Source organism: Schistocerca nitens, chromosome 2 (genome assembly GCF_023898315.1).
Source record: "Schistocerca nitens isolate TAMUIC-IGC-003100 chromosome 2, iqSchNite1.1, whole genome shotgun sequence".
Classification (NCBI taxonomy): Eukaryota; Metazoa; Arthropoda; class Insecta; order Orthoptera; family Acrididae; genus Schistocerca; species Schistocerca nitens.
The window spans coordinates 330286986-330313015 of NC_064615.1; the positions used below are offsets into that span (position 1 = coordinate 330286986).

General features: G+C 41.1%; 1 protein-coding gene across 1 annotated transcript in view; it reads left to right on the top strand.

The window, feature by feature from the left end:
* The window catches only part of LOC126235012 (protein Wnt-8b-like), a 92241-nt gene extending 67299 nt beyond the window's left edge, over window positions 1-24942 (top strand). Inside the window, exons 5-7 of the mRNA XM_049943747.1 lie at window positions 4635-4774; window positions 21685-21818; window positions 24728-24942. Coding sequence (XP_049799704.1) covers window positions 4635-4774; window positions 21685-21818; window positions 24728-24942 — 489 coding nt within the window. The remainder of the gene's footprint in view (window positions 1-4634; window positions 4775-21684; window positions 21819-24727) is intronic.
* Window positions 24943-26030: the final 1088 nt, after the last annotated feature.

Genomic DNA, 26030 nt, shown 5'->3' on the forward strand with positions numbered 1-26030 from the left:
GGTAGATTAAAACTGTGTGCCGGACCGAGACTCGAAGTCGGGACCTTTGCCTTTCGCGGGCAAGTGCTCTACCTTCTGAGCCACCCAAGCACGACTCACGCCCCGTCCTTTCTTTCAGGAGTGCTAGTTCTGCTTGGTTCGCAGGAGAGCTTCTGTAAAGTTTGGAAGGTAGGAGACAAGATACTGGCAGAAGTAAAGCTGTGAGGACGGGGCGTTAGTCGTGCTTGGGTAGCTCAGATGGTAGACCACTTGCCCGCGAAAGGTCCCGAGTTTGACTCGGTCCGGTACACAGTTTTAATCTGCCAGGAAGTTTCATATCAGCGCACACTCCGCTGCAGAGTGAAAATCTCATTATGGGATAGTAACTTGACAAACGCCAGCAAAACGGCCCGACAACAAGGATAGATGGTCTAGGGTGTCATTCCTTTTTCACAGCGGGCCCCCTTTGGTTTTCATCAGCAGCACACTAGGTTTCATTGCAGGCGTTTATATTTTACACTAAAACTGAATTCAAAGCGATTTCTTAGCTTCCAAATCTCACTAAGAGAGAACTTTATACTGCATCAGACCAAGAACGCAATTTTCTGGAGTGCATTGACAAGGGCTATAAAACTCCAATAGCTCACGGCGCACTATAAATAAAGACAATCAATGGATTGGTGCCACACACACAGAACCAACAAAGGGGGAAAATATATATATTTCCAGCTTCACACTAATAGCAACCATGCCTGTGATGAGTTGTTCGTGTAGCTAAAGAGTACATTCACGTATACAAAAGACCAATGACTTTAATACCGTAACATTTTCTTCTGTTAATGTATAATAATCCTCCGGCAGAACTACCAGAATTCCAAGCTTAGACACAAAGATACATTCAGTAGATATTAACGTTATTTCAGAATAATACTGTACTGTGCATGCGTGAACCGAATGTAATAATTGTGTATTTATTCTGACAAAAATTATATTGACATCATCCAGCACCAGCCACAGGTTCTCATTATCAGTTCGTTGGACACTGCCGGACAAGAAACAAGGAAGCACCTGGAAGGGAAGGAGGAAACTACATGAAACTTCACGGGTTGAGAGGGTGCGTGATGTCGTTTCGGTGATTACACCAAATTTACAAATAACTTGCCAGTATGAACCCACTTATCAGTATGACGTTGCACCCCCTCTGGCCTGTAAGTGTGCACTGATCCGATTGGGATGAGTGAGAGTCACAAAAATGGTTCAAACGGGTCTGAGCACTATGGTACTTAACATCTAGAACTTAGAACTACTTAAACCCTAACAAACCTAAGGACATCACACACAGCCATGCCCAAGGCAGGATTCGAACCTGCGACCGTAGCGGTCGCGCGTTTCCGGACTGAAGCACCTAGAACGGCTCGCCTATCGCGGCCGGCTGAATGTCACAAAAAAGTCGTATTCTCTCCTGAGGCAAGCTGGCCCACAGCTGTTGTAACTGGTCCTTGGTACACATGATACTGGCATTGGGACGAAGTTGACGTCGCAATTGGTCCCACACGTTATATCAGAAACAGATCTGGGGAACTTGCTCATCACGGGAGAACCTTAACATCACGGACATATCATAGGGACTTGTACTATAAGAAGACGAGGATTGTTCTGTTGAAAAATGGTATCGCGAAATTGTCACATGAGAAGTAACACATGAGGACGCACATCCGTGACGTTCCGATTTGGCCTCAGAGTTTCTTCAGTCAGTACCAGCCGTGACCTCTCTAAAACATTGGAGGAATGAAATGTCTCCACAGGTCACTGCAATGCTCGCGACAATAGTCATCTGGGGTAGAGCAGAACTGCGGCTCATGGCTGAACACAATGCGACGCCATTCATCAGCAATCCGTACTTCCTGGTCATGGTGCCACTGCAAACACAGCTGTTTGTGTTATGGTGTAAACGGCAGCCTAAGCATGGGACAGTAATTACCGAGGGCAGCTGCTGCTACTCTCCGACCAATGGTGCGCAATGACACAGAGTGTTGCAGGGAGTCCATTACTTTTTTCCGGATGGCAGGTTATGACGTGCTTGGTGCGCAATACGGCGATCCTCCTTTGGTCAGACGTGCTCCACCGGAGGCCGGCCGGTGTGGCTGAGCGCTTCTAGGCGCTTCAGTCTAGAACCACGCGACCACTACGGTCGCAGGTTTGAATCCTGCCTCGGGCATGGATGTGTGTGATATCCTTAGGTTAGCTAGGTTTAAGTAGTTCAAAGTTCTAGGGGACTGATGACCTCAGATGATAAGTCCCAGAGTGCTCAGAGCCATTTGAACCATTTTGCTCCACCGGGACCTTGGCGACGAGTATGCTTGCCATCACGGTCCCACGCAGTCCAGCTTCGGACCACTGTCATCTACCAATACGCAACAACTCTCGGTACTGCACCATGAGACCAACTGGCCAAATGGAGACACACAATGAGTCTCCTCTCTGTGCATATTAGTTGGTGATTGCAATCTTTCAGTGTCTCATACGAGTACTCGGCATCCCCATGTCCTTCACTCAACATCTGACGCTGCTCCTGCCCCTTATATAGGGCAATTCAGCTGCCCCTACCTTCAAAAAATACGAGCGAGATTTTCATATTCTCCCGCTCGCTACGCTACAGCAAAAATTGACAAGATCTTCTTTGTAGGAATTAATGTAGTGAAACTTGTACCGGTATAAGTTTTCGCTAGAGACCGCAGTTTTCAGGAAAAACATACAAAAGTGGCCTTCAAACACACCCCTTCCATAATCAGCCCTCACCAGTCAGAGTTTCTAGTACGTTGTTCATGGTACACCTTCCTACCATAGTACAAAAATGGCGACTTCACGAATTATTTTCCACATTCGACCTTTTTTGGCCTTAATTGAATGGACTTAGTCGAGAACTTGCAAACTGTAAAACTGACGTATACATAAATTTTACCTAACAATTTTGTGAATTTTGTCGGCATAAAATGAACAATTACACCGTTGCATTTACCACGCCTTCCGACTAAGGAACTATTGTGCTTGTAAGCGTTAAATCTGGATTAGCGTAACGTTTACAAAAGTCGTTTTCCTTCATTGCCCTCAAGAGCACGTTTAAATCCATTATGTTCACGAAACAGCCGACTATGCTGATGACATAATAACCCAGTCAACAGAGACCAAAAAAGATCGAATATTGGGAGTCTTGTAGTCGGAATGTCTTATATAGCGGTGGAAGGGAGAGCCATGTACAACATACTAGAAATCCTGACTGGTGAGGGACGAGTGCGGTGGTGGCAGTGCATTTGAAGGTCACTTTTGTACACTTTTCTTGAATAACTCGAATGCTGTGGCCTCCAGCGGAAATGTATCCCAGTCAAAAATTTAACTACATCAAATTTCCTCCAAAAATGTCCTGTTCGTTTTTCTGTAGGACAAGTAGTTTGCGCATAGTTAGTGGGAGAATACGAAAATCTCGGGCGCGGCTTTTGGAGACCTGATGTAACATTGCGGGTTGCATGAAACGACATCGGTAGGGGCAACTGAATCACCCTGTATACCGTACCAGGTCTGGTATGAACGCCACTAATGCCTTCTGCTGGACTCGCATTCGGGAAGACGACGGTTCAATCCCGCGTCCGGCCATCCTGATTTAGGTTTTCCGTGATTTCCCTTAATCGCTTCAGGCAAATGCCGAGATAGTTCCTTTGGTTTTTTGGTTAGGCAAAGTAGGTTGTCTTTCCAGCAAAAACCATGTACAAGATATGTTACCGTTCCAGTGTCTTACCTACTACGTAATGCCAACGGCCTTGCCGCAGTGGTCACAACGGTTCCCTTCAGATAACCAAAGTTAAGCGCTGTCGGGCTGCGCTAGCACTTGGATGGGCGACCATCCGGTCTGCCGAGCGCTGTTGGCAAGCGCGGTGCACTCAGCCCCTGTGAGGCAAACTGAGGAGCTACTTGATTGAGAGGTAGCGGCTCCGGTCTCGGAAACTGACATACGGCCGGGAGAGCAGTGTGCTGACCTCATGCTCCTCCTTATCGGCATCCAGAGACGCCTATGGTCTGAGGATGACACGGCGGCCGGTCGGTTCCTCTGGGTCCGTCGGGGCTTGTGGACGGAGTTTACGTTTTACGTTATATATATATATATATATATATATATATATATATATATATATATATATATCCACTGCCCGCATCTCGTGGTCGTGCGGTAGCATTCTCGCTTCCCACGCCCGGCTTCCCGGGTTCGATTCCCGGCGGGGTCAGGGATTTTCTCCGCCTCGTGATGGCTGGGTGTTGTGTGCTGTCCTTAGGTTAGTTAGGATTAAGTAGTTCTAAGTTCTAGGGGACTTATGACCACAGCAGTTAAGTCCCATAGTGCTCAGAGCCATTTTTTTATATGTCCACTGCAATAACAATACGATTGTTCCAGTTGTAATGGTGACCGCTAGATCCTATATTGTAGGTGCCACCTGAATGTTATCATGATGATCGTGGCTGGCAGCAAATCGGATGAAGAAGTTCTAAGTAGCATATGCGGTGGATTAAAAAAATTAGTTTCTTTGATAAACTGAAGTATGTGTTTTCCCGGTGACGCTGTGGGCGGGAATCGCCTGAGTGAGCGTCGTGTCGTGTTGTGGCAGGTGGTGCGAGGCAGCATGGAGACGCGGTGCAAGTGCCACGGCACGTCGGGTTCGTGCAGCGTGCAGACGTGCTGGCGGCTGCTGCGGCCCTTCCACCACGTGGCGGCCCGCCTAGAGCGCCTCTACCACGACGCCATCCGGTGAGTGACTTTCTCCGCCAGCCCTGACGCGTAGCCAGGACAATCCACAACAAAGCTTATGATCGGGTATCGTGACGCTGATTTCACTGTAACGTGAAATGTGTGCTAATAAAATCTCTACATCTACATCTCCTCTGGCTTTAAGCCGAGTAACATGGTTGAAGTCCAACTAGCCACTGCCTGAATAGTGCTCGGCCACTGTCAGCTGGTCACTAACTGTCTGAATCTCGGCAACTCGATCTGGAATATTGTTCCCTCGTTTTACGCTGGAGTACACGAAAATATATCTTTCTTCAAAACAAAATTTCGCTTAGCATTTTTGACTGTTCTTTCTTTTCTGTTTTGTACTATAATAAACATACTAGCAACCACAGTCGTTAAGATGACATCATGGTCACTAATTCGTGTCACTGTACTGACGTTGTTGATAAGGTCAAGCCTGGTTATAGGTACCAGGCCCAAAATATTTTAATTGTGGATGGGCTATCAAAGTAACTGCTCAAGGCAGTTTTTGGAAACCGTGTCCAAAAGTACTTCGCAAGACTGCCCGTCTGTGCCCTGCAATGAATCCATAGTCGTCCCAGTGTATACTCGGTAGGTTAAAGTTACTTTCTACTAATATTGCATGGGAGCCCGCCCGGTTGGCCGTGCGGTCTAACACACGGCTTCCCGGGCGGGAAGGAGTGCCTGGTCCCCGGCACGAATCCGCCCTGCGGATTTGTGTCGAGGTCCGGTGAACCGGTCAGTCTGTGAATGGTTTTTAGGCGGTTTTCCATGTGCCTCGGCGAATGCTGGCTGGTTCCCCTTATTCCGCCTCAGTTACACTATGTCGGTGATTGCTGCGCAAACAAGTTCTCCACGTATGCGTACACCACCATTACTCTACCACGCAAACATAGGGGTTACACTCGTCTGGTGTGAGACGTTCCCTGGGGGATCCATCGGGGACCGAACCGCACAATAACCCTTATGTTCGGTGTGGGGCGGCGGAGGGGTGAAGTGGACTGCGATAGTCGTCGTGGGGTTGTGGACCACTGCGGCTGCGGTGGGGACGGAGCCTCTCCGTCGTTTCTAGGTCCCTGGTTAACATACAATACAATATTGCATGGTCTTGATATTTCCGCACTACTTCCTTTGAATAACTAAAACTCATCAATAATAAAATCCGCTACAGTTCAAAAGTTAATTATTTGTAAAAAGTGCAACCCAGTTTTAGGACGTACGTCCCATATTCAGGTGCATATTAAAACGTGAGTTTACAAAAGATCCATAACTGAGGTTAAAATAGGTGATGATGAATAACAGTTGTGGATGTCCCGTCAAGAGAAACGTTACTCTAATACTATCGCAGCGGAAGCAGGAGGCCGATAAAAGCATGCAACAATTGACCTGTAATACGTAACCACATAACTTCACACTCAAATTTGGCCTGAATATTTTTGTCAACAGCAATGAAGACTCCCCTCCTATGGCGTCTAATCTCTCTTTTCGATATGCGTTCCATTGATCTCAGAGGTTTTCACTTCGGGTAAAGGGCAGCTCTCGGTCCTGAAAATAATTTGAGCTCGAAAAATTTCCTGGGGGGCAGTAAAATCGGGAACTTTGTTATGAATAATTTTCTGATAAAATATTGACAGTCGAAGTGTCATTACTCTGCATGCAGTTTGATTTCGCTACCTACGTTTCATCTGGCGAGTGTTCATCAGAGTACCTCCAATGTTTTCACGGCAACTGGGCGAGATCGAGTTTCATTCGCTGACGGCAGCGATTGCTGTCGGATTTGAAACTGATCGTCGTTGACACTGCATGACAGTTTTGCCACGTCCCTGTCAGTGTCCTTTCAGAACCACTGGTCTTACACCGTGTAACTAGGCTGCGAGTGCGACACCATTCCTGGTTGACACGTTGGACAGTCTACATTGAAGAATCAAGAAATGGGCAGCTTCATTCACGGTGTGATCATGGGCACGTCGAAACATGATAGTCCTTTCTGTCACGTCTCCACATCCACCCATCTGTCTGCGCTGATTCCATGCAACCGACTGGCACGTACACAAAATCTCACTGCTACGATTTATGTCAGAGGTTTACTCGGTACTAGTTCCACACAGTTTATTTAACGGTCGTGTCACATTAATGAAACTATCGCCTTTGTTCAGCATCAACGTGCAATAACCATTTACAGACGGCAGATGCCAGCACTAGCAGTGGAGGGTATATGAATTCTGTTGAGGGGACACAGAAGACAGTCATTGTCATAATGCGGAAACAGGGCAGTTTATCTAAGGTACAAAAGGGCATGATTATTGGCTGGGAGCATTTCTGAAATGGCCAAGTTTGTAAACTCTTCATGTGTTGCCATGGTTAAACTATACTGCACATGGGAAAATGTCAGAATCCAAAATTGGTGCTGACGTAACTGTGGTATTGGTCGTAGATAACAGGGATGAATGGCAGCTGTGGCGATGTGTAGGGACGAATAGATGTGCAATTGTTGAGCAATTGACTTTCCAGATGGACCAAGGGGCTATCAACAATGTCTCCTCAACGACCATTCAGCGAAAGTTCCTGCGTATGGGCCTCCGTAGCTGGCGCCTGATTCATGCATCTATGCTGACAGTTGTTCAGTTGTATCAAAGGCTGGAATTTGCACGCCAATATCACAACTGAACGTCCACTGAGTGGTGACAGGTTTCTTTTTCGGATGAATCACGTTTTATGCTGCAACGGAGAGATGGGCATTGGCGAAACACCCTGAAAGCAAACAACCTGCATGCGTTATGGCCTTGGGAATGTTTTTGTGCAGTCAGTGATCTCATCATTCTGGAAGAAACAGTGGATCAACACAAGTATGCTTCTATCCTTGGGGACCATGTACAGCCCTATAAGCAGTTTGTTTCTCCTCAGCACGATGGCACCTACCAGGAGGACAATGCAGTTTGTCACACAGCTCTCAGTGTACGTGTGTTGTTTGAAGAGCACTAGGACAAGCTTACCATACTCCCCTGGCCACCCAATTCCCCAGATTTAAGGGGCTCCAGGAAGTCCTATCCATCCAATGTTAAAATGGTGCTTATAAATGGCGTATTTTCTCAGAAAGGATTTGAGCTAGGAAGTTGAAATTTTTACAGTTTATTTATTGGAGTGTTGGCTACAACTTAACACAGGGATTTTCAAAATTTTGAATTCAGTTGTTAGAGATTCATTTTTCCTGTTGTAATGAAAATTCATTATGTTTATGCCATTTTTTGTTTATAAATTCAACAATATGCAGGTTTATGGGAAAAGGCTGTGTTAATCTATGCAGAAGGGAGTTTGTAACATTTGCTGAAAATCTGAAGCAGATTGGTTTGATAGATCCTGAGAAAACATGTAATTTGTATGATAAAATAAAACTATTGGGAATCGGCAAAGTCTGGATTACCTTTTTAGTATATTCCAGGTCCATAGGATGGCTTACCTTTATCTTCTGCAAACCACTCCTCCAGCTTCCTCTCTGTCCTCCTCCTGTTTACTCTGGCTTATGTTTCTAGGCTATTTACAGCCCTGTCAACAGCCTGAAGATGTTCTGTATCTAAAGCAAGTGTCGTTCGTACAATGTCAAAACCTATCTTCATTCTCATATTTCAAAATACTTTGCACCTTCAACACTGCACCATTGAAAGTAGCAACAACATCATACACACCAAAGTGAGGTGTTTCTGTTCCAGCAACCACAGTCTAGGGTATTCTTGACCATATAGCACTATTTACACTGTCATTAGGGTTTTGAGCTTTTCCATGAACACACTTTTTGGGCAGTTCAGATGCTGCTAAGTCTCTTAAAATAGGTTTTGTCACCTACATTACCTCATCAGGTAGACTGTTTGTGAGTGTACATTTCACCATTTAGCAATCGCTTGTTGCACTTACACCAACTGTTTTCTCCTTTGGGACACAATTAATGATGGGGACTTTCATTGGTTGAAAAAGTATGAAAACAAGGAGCCCAAACTGCCTTCTTCATTTCATTGACACTTTGTGTATTTTGCAGAATAGTCATTCCATAATAGTTCCGTCGCACCCCCCCCCCCCCCCCCCCAAAGAACCATGGACCTTGCCGTTTGTGGGGAGGCTTGCGTGCCTCAGGGATACAGATAGCTGTATCATAGGTGCAACCACAACGGAGGGGTATCTGTTGGGAGGACAGACAAATGTGTGGTTCCTGAAGAGGTGCAGCAGCCTTTTCAGTAGTTGCAAGGGCAACAGTCTGGATGATTGACTGATCTGACCTTGTAACACTAAACAAAACGGCCTTTCTGTGCTAGTACTGTGAATGGCTGAAAGCAAGGGGAAACTACAGCCGTAATTTTTTCCCGAGGGCATGCAGCTTTACTGTATGGTTCAATGATGATGGCGTCCTCTTGGGTAAAATATTCCGGAGGTAAAATAGTCCCCCATTCTGTTCTCCGGGCGGGGACTACTCAGGAGGACGTCTTATCAGTAGAAAGAAAACTGGCGTTCTACGGATCGGAGCGTGGAATGTCAGATCCCTTAATCGAGCAGGTAGGTTAGAAAATTTAAAAAGGGAAATGGATAGGTTAAAGTTAGATACAGTAGGAAATAGTGAAGTTCAGTGGCAGGAGGAGCAAGACTTTTGGTCAGGTGAATACAGGGTTATAAATACAAAATCAAATAGGGGTAATGCAGGAGTAGGTTTAATAATGAATAAAAAAATAGGAGTGCGGGTAAGCTACTACAAAAAGCATAGTGAACGCCTTATTGTGGCCAAGATAGACACGAAGCGCACGCCTACTACAGTAGTACAAGTTTATATGCCAACTAGCTCTGCAGATGATGAAGAAATTGATGAAATGTATGGTGAAAGAAAAGAAATTATTCAGATAGTGAAGGGAGACGAAAATTTAATAGTCATGGGTGACTGGAATTCGAGAGTAGGAAAAGTGAGAGAAGGAAACGTAGTAGGTGAATATGGATTGGGGCTAAGAAATGAAGGAGGAAGCCGCCTGGTAGAATTTTGCACAGAGCACATCTTAATCATAGGTAACATTTGGTTCAAGAATCACGTAAGAAGGTTGTAGACATGGAAGAAGCCTGGAGATACTGACAGGTTTCATATAGATTATATAATGGTAAGACAGAGATTTAGGATCCAGGTTTTAAATTGTAAGACATTTCCAGGGGCAGATGTGGACTCTGACCACAATCTATTGGTTATGAACTGTAGACTGAAACTGAAGAAACTGCAAAAAGTTGGGAATTTAAGGAGATGGGACCTGGATAAACTGACTAAACCAGAGGTTGTACAGAGTTTCAGGCAGAGCATAAGGGAACAATTGACAGGAATGGGGGAAAGAAATACAGTAGAAGAAGAATAGGTAGCTTTGAGAGATGAAGTAGTGAAGGCAGCAGAGGATCAAGTAGGTAAAAAGATGAGGGCTAGTAGAAATCCTTGGGTAACAGAAGAAATATTGAGTTTAATTGATGAATGGAGAAAATATAAAAATGCAGTAAATGAAGCAGGCAAAAAGGAATACAAACGTCTCAAAAATGAGATCGACAGGAAGTGCAAAATGGCTAAGCAGGGATGGCTAGAGGACAAATGTAAGGATGTAAAGGCGTATATCACTAGGGGTAAGATAAATACTGCCTACAGGAAAATTAGAGACCTTTGGAGGAAAGAGAACCATTTATATGAATATCAAGAGCTCAGATGGAAAGCCAGTTCTAAGCAAAGAAGGGAAAGCAGAAAGGTGGAAGGAGTATATAGAGGGTCTATACAAGGGCGATGTACTTGAGGACAATATTATGGAAATGGAAGAGGATGTAGATGAAGATGAAATGGGAGATACGATACTGCGTGAAGAGTTTGACAGAGCACTGAAAGACCTAAGTCGAAACACGGCCCCGGGAGTAGATAACATTCCATTAGAACTACTGATAGCCTGGGGGGAGCCAGTCCTGACAAAACTCTTCCCTCTGGTGAGCAAGATGTATGAGACAGTTGAAATACCGCCAGACTTCAAGAAGAAGATAGTAATTCCAATCCCAAAGAAAGCAGGTGTTGCCAGATGTGAAAGTTACCGAACTATCAGTTTAATAAGTGACAGCTGCAAAATACTAATGCGAATTCTTTAGAGACGAATGGAAAAACTGGTAGAAGCTGACCTGGGGGAAGATCAGTTTGGATTCCATAGAAATATTGGAACACGTGTGGAAATACTGACCCTACGTCTTCTCTTAGAAGCTAGATTAAGGAAAGGAAAACCTACATTTCTAGCAATTGTAGACTTAGAGAAAGCTTTTGACAATGTTGATTGGAATACTCTCTTTCAAATTCTGAAGGTGGCAGGGGTAAAATACAGGGAGCGAAAGGCTATTTACAATTTGTACAGAAACCAGATGGCAGTTATAAGAGTCGAGGGACATGAAAGGGAAGCAGTGGTTGGGAAGGGAGTGAGACAGGGTTGTAGCCTCTCCCCGATGCTATTCAATCTGTATATTGAGCAAGCAGTGAAGGAAACAAAAGAAAAGTTCGGAGTAGGTTTTAAAATCCATGGAGAAGAAATAAAGACTTTGAGGTTCGCCGATGACATTGTAATTCTGTCAGAGACAGCAAAGGACTTAGAAGAGCAGTTGAACGGAATGGATAGTGTCTTGAAAGGCGGATATAAGATTAACATCAATAAAAGGAAAACGAGAATAATGGAATGTAGTCGAATTAAGTCGGGTGATGCTGAGGGAATTAGATTAGGAAATGAGACACTTAAAGTAGTAAAGGAGTTTTGCTATTTGGGGAGCAAAATAACTGGTGATAGTCAAAGTAGAGAAGATGTAAAATGTAGACTGGCAATGGCAAGGAAAACGTTTCTGAAGAAGAAAAATTTGTTAACATCGAGTATAGATTTAAGTGTTAGGAAGTCATTTCTGAAAGTATTTGTATGGAGTGTAGCCATGTATGGAAGTGAAACATGGACGATAACTAGTTTGGACAATAAGAGAATAGAAGCTTTCAAAATTTGGTGCTACAGAAGAATGCTGAAGAGTAGATGGGAAGATCACATAACTAATGAGGAGGTATTGAATAGAATTGGGGAGAAAAGGAGTTTGTGGCATAACTTGACTAGAATAAGGGATAGGTTGGTAGGACATGTTATGAGGCATCAAGGGATCACCAATTTAGTACTGGAGGGCAGCGTGGAGGGTAAAAATCGTAGAGGGAGACCAAGAGATGAATACACTAAGCAGATTCAGAAGGATATAGGTTGCAGTAGGTACTGGGAGATGAAGAAGCTTGCACAGGATAGAGTAGCATGGAGAGCTGCATCAAACCAGTCTCAGGACAAGAGCACAACAACAACAACAACAATAGTTCTGTATTTTGTCAATTACACTATCAGTTAACCTTCTCTTCCTATCCAACCCTTTACCATCACTGTGGTTTGTTTTACAAAGCTTTCAGTCACTGAAATCTTGATCCGATTTGTTTCTGTACATGTTCATTACACTCAAATTACTCCATTAGAACCATCATCATAGGGCTTCAGTTCATGAATATGTTTGAAACTTTTGAATAACTGTCACCAAAGTAATTCACATATTGCCCTTTATCACATGCAACAGAACATTGAAATATACTTGTAGCACCAACCACCTCCATTCCTCCACTACTGACACTGTAGTTAGCTGTGTGATTATTTTCATGTGTACCTTTATTTTTTTTGTGAACACCTACAAAATTTAGATGTTACTGTTACATCTAAACCTTTCCTTGTATACATACTGGTGGAAGATGCTACACCATGAAGAGACATATGTCTCCTTTATGCCAGGTACCATCAAACATTGCAATCAAGTCTCTATTACCACTGTTTTCTATTACTGCCTCTTCTGCAGATTTCGTCATAGATTGTATACAGATATCTTGTATTTTAGACCCCTTAAATCTATTATATTTCATAATCTTGGTTGGGGGATTTGGAAGAGTCATCATGCCACAGAAAACTGCACCTGCACTAGCATCCTTACCAGTTGTATGCAAGGCATTAACGAATGTGGTGTTCATAGATTTTGCTACTATTTTCTTCATTTGGAGTTACTGCAACCCTCTTCCAAAAGATGCTCATGTATGAAGACTTGCTACAATTCAGTTCCATTTCACTGGCAAGTCCTAAGTGATTTTTTATAGAGAGTTCCAGACTGACTTCACTACACTGAATACATCTTACATAGTTTGCAAAAATTCCGTTGAGAACAGACATACCAAATATTTCATTCACATCTTATTTGCCCATAAAAAATTCATACATTTTACTAATGGAACCAAGCTTCCTCTGTGAAGTACTTTCTTTCTCACTTTCGTTGCAGTGGGAAGGTGTACCAGCAAGGTTAGGTTCACACACTTGGTTATCGTCTTTATTATTATGGTAATAACACCTACCTTTAACTTCCCAAGATTTCACCTTTTCTTTAAAAGACTTCAGAGGATTTCTAGTCATTTTAAATTTACCCATGATTATCCTTCAATAAAACAGAGACTTCCATTAACAGAATTCACTACAAATATTTTCAGGATGATAAGAGAGCAAATAAACATGAAACACACAACACTCAAGTAAGCAATGTATATCAAATTATCACAGGTTAACCACAACACTTATTTTGTAACACTTATTTTCTCCCATATCACTAAAATGTACACGATGATCATGTAGATTCATGGGTGCAACATCTGACAGCAGTTCAACAGTGCCGCAGTGGGTCACGACCACACAGAAAATGTTTCAAAAGTATTTTTAAAGTAATTGTATTCTTCTGAACTGAATAAATTACGTATCAGTTCAAATTGGAAAGTCTGTAGATTTTTAAAATTGCAAAAAAGTAAAAATTGAACATTTCATGTTTTTGAACCTTTCCGGAGCCCCTTAAACCCAATCGAAAATCTGTGGGACCAACTCAACTGGTGTGGTCATGCAGTGAGCGGATCCTCAACTGTGGAACCTAGTGCAGCTGGCCAAGGCACTGGGGCCTTCATGGCTCCACATCACTGTCAGTACCTTCCAGAAGCTCATTCTCTCTTTCTGCATGTCTCGCAGTGGTTTGGCATAGCAAAAAGGGGCTAATCAGGGTTTTGGCACTTAGTCACATTAATATCACTGGACAGTGTATATGCACTGTACTGGCAATGTTTTCTGTACTTAATCACTGTCCTATCAGTTTTTCCTAAATCTAAATACAGAAAAACATGAATAAAATGACACTTTATATATGACAAGTCAGCGCATTTTGTAACAACATTTTGATGTATCTTATTACCTCCCTTTTTTCTTGTACCTCTGTCCTGCATCAGCGCAGCATTTGCATGTTTATTAACTGATTTAACATGGTTAGTTTAAGGGGTGGCTAGACGCCCTTCCTCTTGCCATCCAGTTCTGAATCTGGAGACACATTTAATGGTGTATATCTTCAGGAAGGAACAATAAGACAGTAGGACAAAGAATCAAGAGCTCTGATTAAAAATGGTGTAACACAGGGATGTAGTGTTTTGTCCCTACTGTTAATCTATATGTCAAAGAAGCAATGATGAAAATAAAAGAAAGGTTCAAGAGAGTGATTAATATTCAAGGTGAAAGGACGTCAGTAATAAAATTCGCTGATGGTATTGCTATTCTTAGTGAAAGTGCAGAAGAATTATAGGATTTGTTGAATGGAAGGAACAGCCTAATGAGAACAGAATATGAAGTGAGAGTAAATCAGAGAAAGATGAAAGTAATGAGAAGTAGCAGAAATGAGAACTGCGAGAAACTTAATATCAGAGTTGGTGATCACAAAGTAGATGAAGTTAAGGAATTCTGCTACCTAGGCAGCAAAGTAACAGATGATGGATATAGAAAGGAGGACGTAAAAAGAAGAGTAGCACTGGCAAACAGGGCATTCCTCATGAAGAGAAATCTACTAGTATCAAACATAGCCCTTAATCTTAGGAAGAAATTTTGAGAATGTGTATTTGGAGTGCAGCATTGTATGACAGTGAAACAATTGAGATGTAGTGCTACAGACAAATGTTGAAAATTAGGTGGACTGATATGGTAAGAAATGAAGAGGTTCTTTGTAGAATCGGTAAGGAAAGCAATAAATAGAAAACATTGACAAGATGGAGGGACAGGATGATATACATCTGTTAAGACATCAGGGATTAACTTCCATGGTACTTGAGGGAGCTGTAGAGTGTAAAAAATGTAGAGGAAGACAGAGGTTGGAATAAATCCATGTTGAGGATTTAACTTGCAATTGTTATTCAGAGATGAAAAGGTTGGCACCCTTTGTGGAAAATTTCTGGCATTGAAAGTGCTTTTTACTTGACGCCCATGGGACTTCGGGACTCTGTGTTATTCAGTAGTTGATGAAGATGGCTGAGAGTGAGCAAATACCAGTGCATATACATGGGTTTCACACACTGCAGCTTAGTCAGCCATTGGTTTTACAATGGACATCAAGCAAGAGCAGTGCATTGTCTATCTCAACCTCCACCATGCGAACTCGGTATGGCCATGAATGGTCTCAGGTGTTCCAAGAACTTTCTCAGGTTTTCATGTCAGTAAACAACTACTAGGATATAAAGGCAAAACCAAGCTTTAAGAGAAGTTAGGATTGAGACAAACCTTCAGTTTGAGAAAGAAACCAAAAAACAGGGCTCGCTCTGCCTCCACACCTTCTACATCACCTGGCAGTATCCCCTCACTCTCTCCAATGTCGGAGCACTCCAGGATCGCCCATGCACCATACATGCCGGTATACATGCTGCAACAAATCAATTAGGACAAGCCTCCTCCGCTGCCGCATTCACCACGACCACTGCATCCGGCTCGTTCATACTGCTGGTACCACAAGATTTTCGGCGATAGTGCCAAGAAGTGCCGATTACCTTGCCAGCACCCAAACGCCGACCGCAGGACCTAAAAGATGCCGAGTCCTGCGGGGAGCCTCACAGGCATCCCCATATGTTGCACTCCATCCACTCGTCCACCTGGCCAAGTGGTCGTTTGTACGTGACTGACATTTCGTCATGGCTCATTTTCCTAGTCGACACTGGTGCTGATGTGTCTATCATACCTACATTGATGGCTCCCCCATCTTTTCACTGATGAAGTCACTTCTACGAGCTGTCAATGCATCAGTGTTAAAAAACCTCAGGCTCTGTCAAAGTTATGGTGTACCTATCTCCTTCTCTGTGTTTTCCGTGGACTTTCTACATTGCCGACATCGATGAACCAATTCTCGGTATGGATTTTTTGTCCCCTTACAATCTCTCTCCGAACATAGTTCAGGGCTCAATGCTACACCAACCCACTAACACTCAGATACTGTGCTCCCGCACTTATGTCCCACGTTCTGTTTTCCTCACGACATGTGAGTTGGTATGCGAGTGCTCTGCCCTTGCGGGCAATATTGTGACCTTTGTCACTAACCTACTGTCAGAATATGACTCAGTGGCTCAACTCCACCGGGAACACGATGAGCTGAAACAATGAATAGCACACACTTACAACGAGCTTGTCGTGGCTTGTACCTCGCTGCTGAAATTGCAGTCCACAGTCCCACCACCTAATCATGTTTCTCCAGCAGACACCAGCTTGGACACTCATCAGGTTAGTCCAAAAACATTAATTGTGTGTGACGACTCGCATCCGGTAGACTCCGCATCCCTGATGCGCTCACCACATTCACTGCCATATGTGTCAGACAGTGCTTCTAATAAAAGTCGCAAGGACTTAATGACAAATTTCATTAAGGAATAAATATATTGGGAAGCAGAAGTTAGTATCCCTAGTTCCCTAAACAGGCCTCTAGAGATATGACTTATCGACGCCACACAAACGTTGCAATAAAAAGCAAATAAATAGCAATCTCAGAAAGATTGGCTAATAAAATATTTGTGAACATTAATCACTGGTTCCTACCCAATTCTTTGTCACTAAACATGCAGTTCAGAACTCGTAAGGGGTGTCCCACAAGTATATGCCTAACATATGATGACAAGCAGGTAGAAAAAGTGGCAACTGGGAGGAACACACCACAGAACTGCTGAAGTGTCTAAACAAATTGCTATTTGCAATGCGAATTCTGTCAAACATAGGGTATATAAAAATGAAAAAGCTGGCACACTGTGCTTACTTTCATTCCATAATGTCATATGGTATTGTTTTTTGGGGTAATTCATCAAGCCAAGATAAAGTTTTCCAGGCACGAAAACATGCAATAAGAGTTATATGTGGCGTGAACTCAGTAACATCCTGCAGAGGCCTGTTTAGGGAACTAGGGATACTAACTACTGCTTCCTAATTTATTTATTCCTTAATGAAATTTGTCGTTAAAAATGTGTAATTTTTTCAAACCAACAGCTCAGAACATGAAATCAATACTAGAAATAAGAATAATCTTCACAAGGATTTAAAGTCACTTGTTCTTGTACAAAAAGGTGTGCATTATTCAGGAACACACATTTTCAATAGCTTGCCAGTAGCCATAAAAAGCTTAACAACCAATGAAATTCAGTTTAAGAGAAGCCTAAAGAATTTGTTGGTGGCCAACTCCTTCTACTCCATTGATGAATTTCTCAGTAGAACCAACTGATTTTGTGTGTTCATTGTAAACAAGTATTGTAGTAGTTCTATTGTATGTTTATTATATTATAAATAAATAAAACCTTTTTTTTAAATTTTAAATTCAGTGCATTAATGCCATCTTACTAAATGAGTGATGTAAAATGACCCTTTCATTAAAAAAAAGATGATCATTCCACTTGGGACCTGTGGTAGGTACATTAGCTTATTTGTTTTAGTTGTAAATATTTGTCATGTATTCTTGTTTTTCTGACATGTTCTTCATCCTGGAGGACCTCCTCACTACAGATCAATTGGAATGAAAGTAAATCTAATCTAATCAATTACCACTTGCCTATGTTATGTTATGTTATGTTAACCGGGGACCTAGAAACGATGGAGAGGCTCCATCCGTGCCGCAGCCGCAGTGGTCCCCAACCCCACAACGACTACCGCAGTCCACTTCACCCTTCCACTGCCTCACACCGAACTCAGGTTTATTGTGTGGTTCAGCCCCCAGTGGACCCCCCAGGAAATGTCTCACACCAGACGAGTGTAACCCCTATGGTTGCGTGGTAGAGTAATGGTGGTGTATGTGTACATGGAGAACTTGTTTGCGTAGCTATCGCCGCAGAATAAGGGGAACCAGCCCGCATTTGCCGAGGCAGATGGAAAACCGCCTAAAAACCATTTACAGACTGGCCAACTCACTGGACCTCGACACAAATCCGCCAGGCGTATTCGTGTTGGGGACCGGCGCTCCTTCCCGCCCGGAAAGCACACTTGCCCATGGTTGAATAGTACGACATGGGATCTCATGGAATCTTAACTACACGACATGGATTTAATTAATTTGATAATTTTAGTAATTCAATACCTCATGGAACCATGCATAGTTTCTTGAATCATGTCCACTTTGGTCTGCTGACTAAGTTCTATGTAGTGCTAGTGTCCATATTATATTCCTTTACTCATCCCTACCACCTGATCACCTGATGTGCTTTAGCTAGTTGTTCTGTCCCAAACTCTTCTATCTCTGTTAAATGTATGCAAAACTGGGTGTCTACTGTCACTCTAAAATTATTGTAAGCTTTATATAGGCCCTATTCTTTAGCAGTTTATTTTGATATATCTTCTATTGCCATCAGCAGTCCCACCAGTACCATGGGGTGTAATGCTGTATAGTCAGCCGACAATGAAGCAAATCACTAGTGAGTTTTGTGCTGGGCAACATCAACAGATGAGAGGTCATACCACCCAGAACAAACCCCTTTCTTTGGGGCAGGGAAGGCACTCATGTACCTGTGCTCACTGCATGTCACAGAACAAAGAGATTAGTATGGTTGGAAGTATATCACCATTACACATTTGAAGAGTTGAAAAAAGATAGCCTAAACTTACGATTTAGTACACATATAGGTACAGATGGATGGCAAGTTACAAATATGTCAAAAAATTCAAGAGGAGATGCATCCTATTTCCCAGTAAGGAATAGTTGAAGCAAGTGGTGGAGATTTTCTCATTCAGGTGTGTTCCCACCAACTGAAACGAGTCTCTTGTTTTGTCTATCATTGTCTCTCATTGGTGAACACTACAGGAAACTACTTTCAGATCATTTAGAGCTGTTTAATTGCTACAACACATTTTAGGGAACCTACACATCCAAGACAATGCTCAACCAAATTTTTCCCAAATTTTGTCAGTTTGATAAAAGCTTAACAGGCATGAGGGTTCTTGTGACTCCTCACTCTTCCTGAATCTGCTAATCTCAATACTACTGAGCACTTCCTGTATTCCAGCTCTGTAAACTATGTGCCTTGGACACAAAATTCCAGTTGCAGTTAGATTTAAAATGATATCATTAAAGAATCTCACCTGATTTCCCTTAAGGAGTTTATGCACCCCAGTGGAATTTGAAATGACTGAATAAACTTATCTGAAGAATACTGCATTTTGTGATGGAGTCTGGTATTGAATTTACTTATACAAGTGACTTCACTCGTTCGTGAGAATATTTCCCAATTACAGGTAACCACAGACCATCACATATCAGATTCGCCAAGCTAGTTCAGACTGCTGTTGTGGAATATCACCACAGACACTTTCCTAGTTGTTATGAATTATGAAGATTGGTTCAAAAATGGTTCAAATGGCTCTGAGCACTATGGGACTTCACTGCAATGATCATCAGTCCCCTAGACTTAGAACTATTTAAACCTAACTAACCTAAGGACATCACACACATTCATGCCCGAGGCAGGATTCAAACCTGTGACTGTTATGAAGATTGTCATGAAGTTTTTGGTGAATGGTTGAGATACCTCTTTCATCTTTGCATGCAGCTCTCATGTACAAAACATATACAAGGACCAAATGAGATGATTAAATGATCTACTTATGAATAAAAATGGCTGTCAATTAATATTGGTTACTTACTACTTCATATATTAATTCATTTATATTTGTCCCTTATTACATGAAATATATTTGGCTACTTGCCCTTTGTGACATCTTCAGTCTTTCATGGCTTCATGAGTTTTGGTGGAGCTACCACAATACAATGACCATAAGATGATAGTTTCTGAAAATAGTTTTCTGCTGATTGTGCCTCACTGATGCACAAAATCTAAAACCTGTATCTGAAAACATTTAATACAACATTTATCTTTGCACAAGTGTTCATACAGAATGTATTTAATTCTTACCATAATTGTCCATTAATAACTTTTGCTATTTTTAATTGTAATTTGTGTTCTTATAGTAAAGCATCAGGACACCTCATAACAAAGTATAAGCATAAGACTGAAACGAAATGTATTCGAACTGTGGCAGTATATTAGACAGATTCTTCACAGACATGATCTGATGATAATTTACAATGTGGAAAGTGATATCAGTTAATCCTATAATCCAGCTGCACTTTTGTATTGCTGCCTTGTCAGCCAAGAGGCTGATTTATGTGCCACTCAGACTGTCATTCTGACACTTGAGATATGAAAGGAAGGTTATAAATTGTTAATGGCTGAAATATTAAATATATTACGAAGCATTATCTCTTATTATTAACTGCAGTTTTTTTTTTTTTTTTTTTTTTTTTTTGAATCACACGGCAAATTTACTCATGTACTTGAATATGTATGGTAATAGCTGTTTGTTTCAGAGACACTAAAAATCTGTGGTTTAGTTTTAGTAAATCTGAATGTGCTGAAACAGTGGTAGAGATCACAGAAAAATTAAGTGGTAGCATAATATATGCAAAACACTGTTAGGTAAAATTTGCTAACTCATTGTGGGAAGCTTAACATTATTATGTATTTCATCTGACATTTTTAAAGTTTAAAATTTACACAATGTAAGATATTTCACAGCCATTTTATGTTAATACAAAGTTAATGCTTTCATGAGTTTGGTAATATCATGGTGTACTTTAATGCAATATTGCTCTGTCTATATCTCAAGCTATACGATTATGAGCATTAATAAAAAATTAGAAAATATTATGTAGCTAAAATCCTGGCACTGAAGCTTCTCAGTTTTGCTCAATGACAAATAGAATGACTGTGCATCCAAGTATTGCAACACCAGACAGTAGTTACAAGCATTACATTAAATCATAGATAGGGCTATTAGTCTTGCAAGAACCATCTACATTTCTTCACAAGAGGAAGCTATGCTGTCACAACAGTTTTTACTTAATTTCATACTGGTTCTCTTCTGTAACATCACATTACTAATCTGTAACTAAAAGTCAGATAACACAATTATCTACATTATGCAGTTATATATGAAGCACAAATATATTTCTAATGAATACAAGTCAGTTTTTTCACTGTATTTTATAGTCTGGCAGTCAGTAGCCAAGGTAAAAGACTTCACTTGGTGGCAACATAAAAAGTGTGGAATCATGACCAAATACATGACCTATTTCTCAAAACTATCTCACATTCTCATGTCCCTACCTTACATTTTAAAACTGTGTTCTTCTAAAGTTAGTCTCTCTATTCATAATGTCCCTGTTTGGATCTATTTCTAGTAATTATTAAATAAATTACATACATTACATTACATAATCAAAAGATTCAATATGTATGCACATTTTGTACATTCTTGATTAGTAATTATCTAAAAATATGTACAATTGGATTCAAAACAGAGTTATAAAGAAGGTACACTGTTGACTCACAATTTGTTAATTGGTGACGAAAGTAATTTTCTACTCTGTTCAATTCATGTGGCAAGATGGGCAACAGTCTTTGTCTGTATGTTGTTATTATTTTTTGTTTCAAAGGCTTTCTTTTGTTTTTGCAGGATTAATTATGATGAGCAGCTGGGAAGCATTGCACTGGGAAATTCTGCCACCATGGACCATCCTGATGTGTCACCAGAACAGCTCATTTACATTGAACAGTCACCAAATTACTGTCTTCCAAACAGAACATCAGGTACATTTCTACATTTATAAATCAAGCCATCAGTCAGCACTAGTAAGCATCACATATACGCTAATTATGTGCTTTAGAACAGCCTTGAAGTATCCAGCTTCACCAGAAACAATGTACTTACAGTTTACTGAGCGAGGTGGCGCAGTGGTTAGCACACTGGACTCGCATTCGGGAGGACGACGGTCCAATCCCGTCTCCGGCCATCCTGATTTAGGTTTTCCATGATTTCCCTAAATCGCTTCAGGCAAATGCCGGGATGGTTCCTTTGAAAGGGCACGGCCGATTTCCTTCCCCATCCTTCCCTCACCCGAGCTTGCGCTCCGTCTCTAATGACCTCGTTGTCGACGGGACGTTAAACACTAATCTCCTCCTCCTCCGTTTACAGTTTACTTGGAAATATATTACATATGAAAAAGTTTCAGCAATTAGATAGTACATAGAACTTTGTGCAAATATAAGACTTTAACTATAGAAAAAACAATCATAGTTATCCAAAATTGCGCCAACCAAGGTGCCTCAGTGGTTAGAACACCGGACTCAATTTTGGGAGGATGGCAGTTCAAATCTGCATCCAGCCATCCTGATTTAGGTTTTCCACGATTTCCGTAAATCACTTCAGGCAAATGCTGGGATGGTTCCTTTGAAAGGGCACGGCTGATTTCCTTCCCTGTCCTTCCCTAATCGATGGGACTGTAGACCTTGCTGTTTTGTCCCGTCCCCCAAAATTGATCAACCAACCAAAATATTGAAGTCTACAGAGAGAATGGTTGCAAATTTCTTGCTGTAGTTATCTCTGTACTCTGCCAGTGCCCCATATTCTGAACAAGGAATCAACATTTACTTTACAGAAGTAGTGGAGTATGTGCTGATTTGAAAGTTCCTAGCAGATTAAACCTCTGCACTGTACTGGGATTTGAACCCAGAACCTTTGTCTTTTGCGGGTAAATTACCGACTGAACTATTGAGGCACAGCTCACAATCTGCTCTCACAGCTACACTTCCACCAGTATCTCTCTTCTGCTTTGCAAACTTCACACAAGTTGTACCACATAACTTGTGAGACTAGCACTCCTTTTGGATTTCTAGGTTCAACACACAGTTTTAATCTACCAGGAACTTCTAATAGCTGCTATGCATTCATGGTAATGTCTACTGTTGAGAATGTCTAACATTAAGTGGGAGAATTACTGCACAACTGGCATGTTATAACTACATTTAACTGCAATTTTTTTCATATTTCACATAGAATTAGGCACCTGGTACATAAGCAGAGGTGTATGACAACAAATGACAATTTTCAGGTCCCTTACTTCCGTTTTGTCCCAAAGAGATTGTTTGTGACTCTCAGTTGGTGCTCAGTGGTATGTAAACCAAGTTTGACTAGGTTAATAAATGGTGAATTATGGTAAGGGATAGAGCAGAAAATTGAGTGTAAATCAACATCATGTTGCTCAAATAACTGTAACATGATTTTGATCTTCTGATATGTACAACTGAACAGATGAAAAATGTTTCATCTGACACTGGAAGAGTAATCCAGGATGAGATACAAATTGTCATCAATAATAATTAGCATAGTCCGTGGCTTTAATGGTGCATTGTACAACAGCCATAGACTGCAGAGAGCTTAAGAAGATTCCTCTTACAGCATAATATTTCTACCATTGATCCTGTACACATTGTGATATAAGCTGTTAAAAAACAGTTTTGCACCACCCTATGACTTACATAGTGCACATTTTTTGTATTGGAAACATGTTCCTCAATCTTCTTTTGACCACAGAAAATTCCACTTACTATGTACTACCTGTGTAGACCCTCTAATCTACTGTCCAGACCTATAGTCAGTATTGTGGTAACTGGTTTATCTTTTAAGATGATAATGGTAGAGCTCACCACACTCATCTTGTGCACAGTTCCTCCAGGAGGCAAGAATCAACAATCATAAATGAAATGGCTTACAGCATCTTCTGACAGAAAATTGACTGCACATGCTCAGGAGTAGTTGAACTATGCAGTGCATCATTGCGCAGAAGATCCACCATTGCATAATGGAAAAGGTTTGAGCAGTAACATCTCAACCACCTTTTGGACAGAATGCAGAGCAAGAAGCAGCTGTGTACTGAATATTGCCCAGCAACAGAATGTAGGCATACTCAGTATGACAATAGTGATGATTATAATGCTCAGTGTATTGTCATATGTCCAATATTATTATAAAAGTACTTATTTATAATAAAAGAAAAACAGAGCAAAGTTGGACCATTTATCAGCATATAAACTGCCACACTTGAGAAACACTATTTTACCCTTTTTTCAGCTGAATCAGTTCTGGGAATGTCCCATCCTTCAAAGGCCTTTTCTAGTCAGGAAGAAAGACAAGTGTAATATTAATTGGAAGAACAAAGTTTTCAGTACTAAAATGAAAAAAAGAGAAAAATAGTATTAATTCTGTAGGACTGCTAAAACAATCATTTTTGGAACTTCAGTACCTCAACAACACATACCTGCAGACAATTACAGGGCCAGGTAACATGTCTGTCACCTAAACTACATAATATAACAAATCTGGTGGATTAAATGTAACATTTGTATAACAGCTGTTTCTTAATAGATGAGTACCATTCGTTGTGTACTGTTAAAAGAAAATTATTTCATGTCTACATTGTTCTGAAAGCTGTATGTGACAACAAAACATCACTGGTGCCAATATGCATTTCTTCTGTCTTGGATCAAGCGTGTCAGAATACTGAAGATGCAGATGATTGTGGATACCAGAATCAGAATTGTGGATACCAGAACTGTTTGTATGCTTGAAGATGAAACAGTGAATTTGTATTTTTACTGATTAAATATTTATCTTGTGTGCTATACAACTATATGCAAGCATGTCTCTGTTTTCATTACAGGATGGCATGGAGTGAGGGGAAGATCATGTCCAAAAGAAGTTTTGGACTCTGGAGAAGTCAAAGACCACTGCCGAGACCTCTGTGCAGCATGTGGTTTTGCAGTGTCACAGGATGCCAGGATACAGACTGTACCTTGTCACTGTGATTTTCAATGGTGTTGCCGAATATCCTGCCAGACATGTACCAGCAATGTCAAGTACCATCACTGCAAATGACATCATGGACTAAATAACATCATACGCCAGTAAATGGCACATTGTGCCAGTATGGATATCTCATCTTCACCCCATAATCCATATGGATCCTGCAACTCAATAAATTATTGCGACTCATACCACTATACACAAGAACCATGGACACTGAGTGATTGTTCTGTTGCAGTGGAAATTTGTATATACTATGAGTTCAGTTCTCATTTTAAACTATTATTGTACTTTTATCATCTGCATTGCAAATGCAGTGTACTATTATTACTGTGTAGGAAGACTGTGTACATTAGATCTAGCAATGACAGCCGTTTTGTTGATGTGTGGCTTGAGAGCTTAGAAAACCAGGCATTTCCTATACTGTTGCTGTGATAGAAAGACTAATTTGTCAGCTTCATTTATACATGTGCTGTTACTGTCATCAAATATTGTTTGTGCTGACAACATGAGTGCATTATTATTATTTTTGACAGTATCTGTCATATCTATATATTACTGAGGTGATTGGTTCATTCCAACACATCAATATTTCTAAAAATATATTGTGCTGTTAATGTAGTATAGGCCGAAAGAGTAAGTATTACTGTAAGTGAATTCCAATATTTGTATGTAAAGTTAATGGATGTATGTCATTAAATTGTGTCAGCATTACAAATAAGGTCTTGCATTCTCAGTGCAACAGCTAAACTGAAGGCAAGGTATACAGAAACATTTATACATTGTAGATAAATGAAGTAAGTTCTTTGCTCTACTTCAAGATATAAGAAAAGACCAATAAGATGACGTAATTGTAAGTGCGTAGAAAACATATGACAACATGCAGGAGTAACACTGATGCATATAGCTTGAGCCCATAAATCATTATGCTTGGATCCTAAAGGAGGCCTTCATCCAGCAGTGGATGCTGTATGACTGATGATGATGATTTAGTTATGAGCACAGTCTTTGACCATAACAGTTTCATAAGTGCAGCAGACATTCAGACTGAGTAAAAATTGACTTCTGAGCTTTCATACATTAAAAACATTCACGAGAAAGTGCAGCAGAAGACAGAAGATGAAGTAAAAATTAAAGTATAAACGAAGAAAAACAGTCAT